The 11,605-nt window shown below is 38.9% G+C and overlaps 1 protein-coding gene across 5 annotated transcripts in view; it reads left to right on the top strand.

Annotated features, from left to right (window-relative positions):
- Positions 1–3,216: 3,216 nt before the first annotated feature.
- Positions 3,217–11,605, top strand: part of CNDP1 (carnosine dipeptidase 1) — a 30,838-nt gene continuing 22,449 nt past the window's right edge. Inside the window, exons 1-3 of one of the 5 annotated variants that reach the window (XM_034429345.3) lie at positions 6,036–6,185; positions 9,537–9,615; positions 10,648–10,770. In XM_034429345.3, coding sequence (XP_034285236.2) covers positions 9,541–9,615; positions 10,648–10,770 — 198 coding nt within the window. In that variant the 5' untranslated portion in view covers positions 6,036–6,185; positions 9,537–9,540. Of the gene's footprint in view, positions 3,288–5,917; positions 6,186–9,131; positions 9,299–9,493; positions 9,616–10,647; positions 10,771–11,605 lie in introns of those variants that run through there. The other 4 variants (XM_034429344.3, XM_034429349.3, XM_034429350.3 and 1 more) reach the window with 4 other exon arrangements.

The raw sequence follows: 11,605 nt of genomic DNA, 5'->3' as shown, positions 1-11,605 counted from the left end.
TTTTGATAAGGTTGAAAGGTGATAGTGTTTCTTTTTGGCTCCGCCTACAATTAATTGCAGTCAATTGCAGTTGTCTCATAAGTCATAATTTGAAGTTGTCTTAATTAAATTCCATGATGGAAGATCATTTAAACCACCTTATAGAGGCAGCATTCACATGTGCTAAGCCATGGGTTATTGAACAAGCCATAGAATTCTGGTTAGCACAGAACCATAAAACACAGTTTCAAAACTATAGTGACTTTGTTTATCCAACATATTGAACAGAAACCAAGGAAAACCTATTTTAACTTGATGCAATTTATAAAGCCAGCTTTAATCATTCTACTTTAAACATCTAAAGTAGTAACAATGTATGATATAACTTTTTACCATGGGGATTTTAAGTCTTATTCTTTCTTCAGTGTAAAATCAAATTATTATGGTCATAGACCAGCATAAAGAAATTGAGGTACAGTAATTTAAAAAAAGCATAAAGGATACATTAAGAATAAAAATAAACATCTAACAAATTTTGAAAAACTAAAAGATATAAAAGATATATGAAAAAAAAGTAAAACTATAAATATAAAACTATAATAGACAATTCTACTATGGTACAAAATGACCTAGATTATGTATCTGAATGGTCAAACAATTGGCAACTCCAAATCTCTGCTAACAAATGCTCAGTCCTGCACATTGGCAATAAAAATCAGAATATCAAATACAAGCTGGGTGGAAACTATCTAAAAGATGACCCACACTCTGTCAAGGACCTAGGAGTACTCATTTCAAAAGATCTAAGCCCCAGAGCTCACTATAACAACATTGCTAAAAAGGCATTAAGAGTTGTCAATCTTATTTTACAAAGTTTTCTCTCTGGTAACGCTATACTTCTAAGTAGGGCATACAAAACCTTTGCCAGACCTATCCTTGAATACTGCTCACCTGCCTGGAACCCACACTGTATTTCGGACATTAATTAGAGAGTGTCCAGACATATTTTACACGAAGAGTACTCAACTCCTCTGCTCACAATAAAATTCCTTATACCACCAGGCTTAACATTTCAGGCCTGGATAACCTTGAACTATGCCGTCTACGTTCGGACCTAAGCTTAGTACACAAGATTATCTACCATAACGTCCTACCTGTTAATGACTATTTTAACTTCAACCACAATAACACTTATTATTATAGTGGCTATCAATAGATACAAACTAAATGTAATCCGCTCTAATCTTGATTGCAAAAATATGACTTCAGCAATAGAGTAGTAAATGTCTGGAATACTCTACCTGATCCTGTTGTTAGTTTCTCTAACCCCCATACCTTTTACCTTAAACTGTCTACCATGGACTGTACACATTTTTTAAGAGGTCCCTAAGGGGGCATGCATAAGCACACCAGCGCACCAGCGTGTCTACCGTCCCTGTCCTACTGTCCCCATTTATATGTACTCACGTGTTTATGGGTATGTTTTGCTTATTTATATCCATTTATGCCATTTTTTCATGTGTCCATGTATCTATATTGATACTTGTTTCCTTGTACTTGTTGACAAATCAATTAATAAACAAACAATATAAAATAAGATGTAGGAGCATTAGATCTGTGTAGGGGAGCATAAAGGGTTAATATGTGGAAGATCTATCAAGTTTCAGAGAATTAATATATTGAATAGGTCAATGATGGTGAACATTTTGGGCTCAGGATGGAAAATGCCTAACTTGACTGCTGATGGTCACCACCCCTCCTGGAATAAACAGAATACACTTATATATATAATATATATATATAGGGAAAACCTGGCTAAAGGAAACACACACACACACACACACACACACACACACACACATATATATATATATATATAAATTGTATTTTGTGTGTGTGTGTGTGTGTGTGTGTGTGTGTGTGTTTCCTTTAGCCAGGTTTTCCCTACGTAACCAAGGTTTTTCTGCAGCCCCAGCTTAGTAGAATCACATCCACTCGATTCTGGGCTTTTTTCTTTTCTAACAGCTAGCAAGCTCTTCCTGCTAGGTGGGAGACCTATATAGATCCATAAAATAGATACTATACCTTTATAGGGAGGATACATAAGATGTGGGTGTGGCCTACTGATGAAAGCAAACGAGCTAGAAATGGATATATATACACACACACACACACACACACACACACACACACACACACACAATTGTGTGGTGCTATGTATTACATAAAGTACGGGTGTCAAACTCCCTGCGACACGTTGCCGTCACGTGACGTTTCACGACGTTTTTCCCATTCGCGGAGCTGGGAGTGGACGTGGCCTGCGTGTGATGCATCTGGCCCGTGTGTTGCCTGTATGACACCCCTGACACAAAGAAATGTCAAATAATTACAAAAATGAAATAAGAGTAAAAGAAACTCATTTTTGGAGGCTCCAGAAGCTATAAAAACATGGCCCTCTCACACAACTCATAGTTGTGCAAGAGCACACATCTTTCTCGTGCAGCCTCTGCAGCCTCCAAAATCACACTAGAATTTTGTGACATGCTTTTAAGAATAATTGTTGGTGTTGATGAATGCTGGTGTGTCACCCAAAATGTCATGGCATGTCACCTTTGACATGTGTCATAGGTTCACCATCACTGAACTAGGTTCTCATTCAATCTACAGTATGTTATAGCAAGGTTGGTATCTAAAAGTAGCAGGGAGGTTTTGAATTGTTCTGCACATCCTGAGTATTTATGTTCAGTAATAATGGTGAGTAAAGGTGAGATGAGGCTAGTATGACTGTTTCTGTAGTACAGACATTAGAGGAGCATATGCTGTGTTGTATCTCTGTGTCCAGAGTCTCCAGGGCATTGGATCTTGGGGTAAGGAATCTTCCCATATTGGCCTTCAAGGGCAGATGAAGGGTCAGTGTCTATCTCAGTTGTTTCATAAGTTTCCATAATAGTTATGAGCAGGCCAAAGAATATATTTTTGAATACTAGGTTGCTGTTTTTCCTGGTTTCCATCCATATATAACTGTAGCTACATAAAACAAGCCATAAGGGAATTTCAGAACGGTGGCCAGATGGACAATCAAGGGGTCATTATTTATTTGGAGGCTTGAATATCACATTACTTGGAATAATGAACCTTTGCCCTTAATCCTGCTGTCCATCATATTAAAATCACAAAGATACAACGTGGAGGGGGGGGTGCTTTTATAAAAAGAGCTGCAAGCTACAGAAAGGATCTTGAACGAGCAGTGCTTTCTGTGTTGGATGGGACAAGAAGAAACCTTATTTGCTGTCAGAATTTTTGTCATGGTAAGCCTTCTTCAAATTTTAAGTTTGTCTATTGATTGCAATACTGCAAAATGTAGAGATGTGCACCTTCAAATGATTTTCAGATAGACTAGCTGCTTTGATCAGAAGGCGTTTGGTAGCACCTTCTCAAACTAACAGGCTTTATTAAAAGTTGCTATGAACCAAAGCTCACTTCTGGTTTTTGACTAATGTAGCCTAACACATCTGTCCTATAAGTGTGTACTTAGTTCAGAAAAGCTATCATTTTGGAAATTTGTACCAATTTTATTTCTATGTGCTGTTGTTTGACCGTTGCCCAAGGTGCAGACACGATTTACACATTGTGCTAAATTGTAATAGGGCATATATTATGATAGCTTGATGCATATATCCAATGTGATTCGGCAGTTTGTTTTTTCGGCTCAGCATATAGATGATTACTATCACTGTAGTTTATTATTAAATCACAATGGGTCAATTTGACTTTGTACAGATCTAATTTGAGATAGTACTGCTTTAACATATCTTCCTCTTTATCTGTATTTGAAGAGAGAAGGAAATCCATCTTTACAACTTTATAAGATAAGACAAATTGACAAGCTACTGAAATCATTTGGTAATGTTAAAATAATGGAATAAACCAAATTTAATTTTCCATGTTTTCATCAAGAAAGGGTACCTGTTCTCCAGCATTTCTTTCCTCTCTTCATCTAACTGGAAAATCTCATTTTCTAGTCTCATTTTGAGACATTATTAGGGAATTACAAAGGCCCTATGCTCTGCAGCCTGCTAATCAGATAAATCTGACCCACAATTCCGAACATTACATAATTTAATTCATTGCTTCCCATATGCTAAGCCAATGTACTTTGGGCTTCTTACTTAGCATGACATGTGCTAGGACAGAGAAAAGATCATGGTTTGTTTTAGAGCAGGAAACCATCATTTTCTTCCTCATGGCAACTTTGGCAATTTGATAAGTAAATGGGGTATAGTTCGTTAATAGATTTCTTAGCTTATTCCTGATTTGCCTTTTGTCAATTCAGAGATATGTAAGATGAGGGGAGGGAAACAATCATTTTACTTATTTGCATGGCTGGTTTTTTTCAGGGGTGTTCAATCAGGCATTATGAAATCAATTGTTTCCTTAGTATAATATGTACATATGTATGCATTATATGTAGCCGTATTACGGTATGGCCTAAATGCTAACTTGCAATGCTTGGGAGATTTTGCTCAGGCACGCTTGTCAAGATGTGACTGCGGTTAATGTTACTCATGAAATCTAAAATGCCACAGATTTGAGGAGCCTTGTGCACAAAAATCACTAATTATCCAGTACTCATGGGAAAAGTTTTCTTTTAGAATACTTTTTTAATTTAATTCTTAAAACAAAAATGAAGCTCCTGTTCTGGTGGGATCAAGTGGAAGCTGAATGCTATTTAAATGCTGGTATTAAATACACCCTAAACTCAGAGATCAAAACCCAGGATGTAAAGCACGAAATGAATAAAATGGCTACAATAGAGTTGGGAACAGAGCCACAATGCCAAGAGCTACAGGACAGCTGATATCAACTGAGGGCAAAGAGAATTATTGATCCCTAGGAGACCAGGTCATTACCACACTCAGCAAAATACTCACTTTCCTGATTAGCTTTATAGCCTTTTACTGAAGTTTATTACGATAAAGGGGGGAAAATAGGTACTTTATCCAGACAGCAATGGAGAAATATCTCTTTCCCTCTCCACATCAAATAGTCGAATCAGTTCTGATCCCTAGAAGGTAAATAAACCTGAAGATGCAAGGGCAATCCTACTTCTCTCCATGGACCTGTCTTGCAGGGTTGCTGTTTTACAGTTTATCAAATCATTGGGTAAAGCAACCACCATGCTAGAAGCTATATCTGACTTTTTGTACAGTAACTGGTGGCAAAGAGTCTCTTGCATCCAACTAAATTCTGGGTAACCACACTTGCATGCCTGGGCAACGGTGCAAAAGTAGCCTGCCATGGAAGTTTCCTATGCCAAAATTATACAAATTTATTGATTTATTTATTTTGTCGAGTACGTATTAGATAATAAGTGTAAGCATGAATTGAATACATAAAATGAATACCATTAAAGGGAACATTAGGACAGGGACAGTAGGCACGCTGGTGCTCTTATGCACGCCCCTTACAGACCTCTTAGGAATGGGGTGAGGTCAACAGTAGCCAGTCTAAGGTTAAAATTTTTATATAATTCTTTTAACAATTTTAAATTTTGTATCTGCATGTGTTTTAGTTCTGGCTGTTCACCGCCCTGAGTCCACTAGGAGAAGGGCGGTATACAAATTGAAACAAACAAACAAACAAACAAACAAACAAACAAATAAAATTTGGGGGGTTTGGGGATGAAACCCCAGAGTCAGGTAATGCATTCCAGGCATCACGCTAGAATCCAGATCTAACGGCAAAGCCAGTCAGAAAACGCTGCCTTTTTTTATTTTTTTTATTCTCAGGGATTTCTCCTCGCTTAGTGAACGGTACAGTCGGGTTTTTCCAGAGCTGCTGGCCGGGGCAAAATCTCTCCCGACTGCCAGCCAGCGTGTCCCAAAGGCCCCTAGCAGGATAATGCAGACGGGTCGGGGAAGCGCTGGTGGGCCGCCTCGCTCCTCCCTGTCCGCGCCTTGCACCGGCTACTCCTCCCTCCCGCCGCGGAAAGCTCATAAAAAAGGCAGCCTCCGCCCGGCCACTTGAAGTTGCTCAACCGGCGACAGGAGCCAATCGCGGGCGAGCGAGTCAGCGCGGAGCCGAAGAAGTGGCTTGACAGCTTCCCGGCTAGCCGGCTGCCCTTAAAGCTTTGAGCGGCGAGGGAGGGCGGAGTGGCCGCCGAGGAGATTGCCCTCTTGAGTAGAGACCCCCTTAGCCGGCGCCTTGTAAGTATTGGGCTCCTCCCTCCGAGTATCTCTCCGAGGGGCTTCCTTCGCCTTCCTCCTCGGACGTCCCGTTGAGAAATGCCAGCACGAAGGAGAGACCAGGAGGGGGCTCGAAGGTCGCCCACCTCAGCCGCGTCGCTTGCTCTCCCGAAGTCCTCCATTGGCCCACCGCGCCCTTTTTTTCTCCACCCTTCCATTTCGCCCTGGCAATGCCACCTCAAGAGGAGAGAGAGCCAGTCGAGATGGGCCAGAATGAGCCTCTCTTGCCCAGCCTGACAGTTTCCATCATCTTTAGTTGGCAGCACCCTGGCTGAGCTGATGGGAGTGGGCTCTGGTTCCTACCAGGGAAGTCTGGGTTTGAGGGTGGCTGTGTGGAAGCATTTCTGTGGCCTGTGAGGTTTCTTTTGGGGTCAATTTCAGACAGGGTTAGGGTGAGGTGTCTGGAGCAGCCATGTGTTCCTGTAAGGCTTCAATGACCAGATTAACATGGCTTTCCACAGAGGGGTCAAAACCTGGCTTTGTTGCCTTGCAAAGACACAGGGGCCCACGCAGACATGGAGCTGGTTGGCCCCATAAAATGCCCCCTGGCTCTATTAACAACTCCAAATCTTCCCATCTTGGAACTTTCTTTTCTTTTCTTTCCTTTTTTTTTTTTTTTTGTAATTTTATAATGTTTGACATTTCTTTTTTTTTTTAAAAAAAGTTAATCCTAAATTATTTAGTTTTTAATGTTTTATTATATTAATTAAATTGTACACCCCTATGGAGCATCTCTACAAGGGAGATGTATGGTCAAGAAGTCTGATAAATCAAATAAATAAATAAAAGATAAGGTAATTTGTTAAGCCATAATTTTTTAAAAAAAATGGAACCTGTGAACTGGGCTGAAACACATTTAGGGAAAGCAACTGAGGGCCAACTTGCTTAGTCCCCCACAAACATTGTATTGTAATTTACTATTAACATTATTAGCAACCAATAAATTGCCAGATGAGTCAGTTTTAAATAATTATATTGTATACATCTGTATGAAAACATATAAATAGCAATAGCAATAGATTTATCATTTCAAATAAAACATATGGATCAGGGGTGTCAAAATGGCAGCCTGTGGGCTGACACGTCATGTGCAGGCCGTGTCCATCCCAGTTCTGTGAAGGGAAAAAATGTGATACATAACATGACGCTGCGAGTTTGTCACCAGTGATATAGATAAATCAAATACAACTGGATAATAAAAAATGCATTAAAAAAATTTAAAAATGCAGAAAAAGAAAAAATTAGGAAAACAAACCTTCCTCCTTCATCCCCAGCAAGTATAATCAACGTTAACGACTTATCACTATCTCTTAAAAATCCAATCAAGCACCTCTTCATTCCATATTTCCTCCCATTCTCTGTCTCTAAAGCCTGTCTCTAAAATCCCATAGCTCCATATTAAACAGCAAAAGTCCATTAAGATGATTAAAAATAGCATAAACATTACAAATTGTATTTATTACAGCCAATTTAATCCTTCCCTTCTGTTGAAACAGACCCTGTTTCCTCTTTTCAAATAATTGGTCAGAAAACAAACATTACCAGAAATAACCATCATCATCCATCCAAATCATAAAAGCTCTAGACATCACCAGAAATAACAATCATATTATTTGATCAAATAAACCAATTTTGTATTCTTTCTCCCAATGATCTTTAAATTCTTCAAAGAAAATTCTAGCACCTGCTTTCTTGTTCTTTGTCTCAGAATTCTTGTCATTTTTTTTCCAGACCCCTTTTGTAATTCCAGTGTGACACCCTGCTGCCCATTGGGAGACTAAGAAGACTAAGATAGATTGGTGCTTGCTGGCTGCCTGAAAAAAGCCTAGAAATTAGTGGATTGTGACTTGTGCCTCTTCAGTAACACCTTCTGATTCTACTATAAAGTTAAATAGCTCAAAGACTTTCATCAAACATTTATTTTAATGTAGCCATCTGGTGTCTTCTAGTGTTCAGCCTTCAAAGTCATCTTATCACTTTCAAAGTAAAAATGAGAAGATTTTCTCTGGAGAAAGGATCCTTTGAATTATCTTCAAAGTCTTAAATCAAATCCATTTGAGTCCTTAATCCATTTAAAACTTTCAAAAGGCAACAATATCCATCCTTTTGCTGTAAAAAAAAATTATTACAAATCTTTAAACTTGTAGTTAGACATTTTTTAAAGGATTGAAGGGGACTTGCTTAGCGATTTCAATAAGATTTGCCAGTCTGAAGGTACTTAGTCTTAAAAAAACAATCAGCCAAAGGGGAAAAAAGATCCAGAGTGATTATGAAATGAGCCTTGGTTGAACATAAAGTCCATATAGAAGACATTAGCACAATGAAATCCCACAACTAGCCAATCTCAAAATGCAGTTCCTGTTGTCTGCTGACAAAAAAAGCTTGCAGTGTATATATGAGTAAACTTGCAATCTCTCCTTACTTAGAGATTTTGGCAGCCCGAATCCTGCATTCAAGCACTGTTTTTGGCTGCAGTGTACCAATTTACCATGGCGAAAAGTGCTCCCTGTCACATTAGATAGGATGAGGTCTCTGTATGCTACTTTCCATTTGTAAACCCCTATCCTTTTCTTGCTGTTTTTCATAGCAAAAGGCAGAAACTGTTCAATGTTATTTGATTGATAACGTGTCTACCACCTACAAAGACCACAAACCTAAGCCTCAGCTATTATTTTAGGATCCACATTTTTCATTTGCTAGTTTTTTTGCCAAATAGGTTAAATTGTTGCTGATGTCCTGACATGTTCTTCACTACCTTCTAAATATTCCCCAATAGCATCCTCTGTTCCCATGATGTTGCCTTCATCTTGACTGCAGCCTGCGAGTGGAACAGGATTTAATCAGTTTTAAATGTGGCAGGATTAAAACAGTAATTTCCCCCATTTTCTCTCACCTTCCAAGGGCAGACCCAAAGTGTAAAATTTATTAGGCTATGTCACCATTACCCTGGACGGAAGTCAGGACTGGCAGTAATTGCAATAAAAAGTGATAGAGCTGGGATAGCGATCAGCAATGGGCATGTCATGCCAGTGTTGTTTTTTGTCAACTCACAGATCGGGTGGATAACATTTATGGTAGGTAACAGTTAATGAACTTTAACTAACTGTTGTAAGAGTGTCTCTGGGTAGTGTGGATTCATGACTTATGGATCAAAAGATGACTTGTATAGTTTTGTAATATTATAAGAGACACACACACATACAATATGTATAAGAAAGTAAGTATTTCATCTTCTTCTGCTGGATAAAGAAATTTTTATCACAATTCAGGCCTCTGATCTTTTTTGCCTGTCTGGTTGTATGCTCCCTCCAGTAAGATGGAAATCTTGTACAATTATCCTCAGCTAACCTGGCGCTTGGACTGTAGCCAAATGTGCTGCCAGCAATATGTGGTAAATTTCTTTGTTAATTCCTCCTGTATTTCCATTCTCATTCTTCTCTCTGCATCTAAAGGATGCTAGATAATTCTGAAACTGATGCTAACCAGATACTGTTTAGTTTTATTCTGTAATAAGCAGGGTTGTTGGCTTTTTTACAGACAAACCTGTATACCTACAGTGATCAAAACTGTAACTGAAGAGTATACAAGGACTTGTAGTTAGGTTGGGATCTGTTATGACGTGAACACCTTTTTCCAATTTTTGTTTATTTAGATCTATGCCTCAATAAATGTTGAAATAATCCGCCCTGGTCTCACTAGCATGACAGGATCCAGTAGCAAATTCTAGCATACAGATTGATCAGAAAACCAAAGGGTTCAATCTCACCCACTCCAGGGATTTTTGATTAATAGTTGGAGAGCCGAGCTTTTAACAAGCCCCTCCCATTGATACCAGTCTGCAGGAGCCAACATGGGAATGTTGGGCCATGTGGCAATTACAGTGTTCTCCAAGGCTCCTGCACTTACAGTGACAGCATGAGGTGGCCTCTTTGAGTGGCAGCAGTGACATTAGGGTTGAAGTCAAGGCCTGGGCCTCTACATCTGACCGAGTCTCAGTGCTTGCCACCAAATGTCACTGTTTAGAGTGGCCTGGATTGGGGGGGAGGTGATAGAGCATTATTTCCCTTTTGTTCAGATGTGTGCGTGTGACATAACAGCAAAGTCAAATTAGGCATTTTCTGAATTGTTGACATACTGAGCCCAAAAGGTTCTCCATCACTATCAAGCGGGAAATTCCAGATCTGGTACATTGTTGTTATTGTTGCAAGGTGTCATTATGTTTAAGTACCGTTAAATCTATTTGATGGTTTGATTTACTTTTTTTAATCTCATTTTATGCAAACATTTATTTTTCACTTTGTCGGTCTATTTATTACTTATAAATGATGGGCTATAAAGCACTAAGCAATCATTTCATCTTGTATAATTCCGAAGATTTTTTTTTTTTTTTTAAGACACTGAACCCTGTCTTTGTAACCTGCAGATATTCTATATCTCCCTTATCATGCTGCCTTTTGGAGTGGGCAATTCCTTATTTTCCAATTCCTTATCCTTGGAGGAGCAGCTTTTCAACTACATTGATGAACATCAGGATGAATTTATTCAGGTAGAAATGCAGTGATTGTGAGTTTTGCTAACTAAATGCAACCCAAGTCTGTCCGTCTTAACTTGGAGTTAAGTTAAAGGTTAATTAGATTAAGATTATTGGCATGCCAATGGCCACAGATTGCCAGTTTGAACTACAGTGCAAAGAGTATTAATACTGATTGGGAGATCAGATTCCTGATGCAGTATCTTCACTATCCGGATCAATAAAGGAATTTCTGCTTCAATGGTTTCCTACTTTATGCAAAGGTGTTTCGTTGATTGCTAGTTCATTTTACTTTTTGCTTGTTTTATAACAAGCAAAAGGGTGGTATACGTATACATTTATTAGATTTATATCCTAAGTTTTTTCCACTGATGATAAACATGCTAATCTCTTCCAGTTGCATCTTCACTATAACGGTGTCATGAGGGTGAGTGGGGTGAGAGACAATGAGTAGACCAAAGTCACCCAGGTGAGAATGGACGTACGGGAGTCTCCCCATCCTTGTTCAAGCCCAGTGCAGGTAGAAGTAGGAAAAGGACACTCCCATAAGTGCTCAAAACTTTAAGCAATTGTAAGAACAATACATAATAAAACTCAGAGAAAACTAGAAGCAGAGATAAAAGCAGCAAACAAAATCAAAGTAAATCCAGGAGAAGTATTAAACAGGGTGGCAATGTAAAACCATTACAATACCCTGGAGAATCAAAAGATCATTGCCTGACCTTAAGAACATTGATCAATAGGGTCTACAAGAGTTTCTCTACAAAGGGCATTGCAATGTTGAATGCCACATTGAAAAATTGCCTCTTGTGGACACTTCCCTTGCCTCTTTTCACAATGTAGGCCTTAG

Source organism: Pantherophis guttatus, chromosome 3, assembly GCF_059756535.1.
Source record: "Pantherophis guttatus breed Tessera chromosome 3, ASM5975653v1, whole genome shotgun sequence".
NCBI lineage: Eukaryota > Metazoa > Chordata > Lepidosauria > Squamata > Colubridae > Pantherophis > Pantherophis guttatus.
Note: the sequence above shows the minus strand (reverse complement) of the source record. Positions and strands in the feature narration are given on the sequence as shown.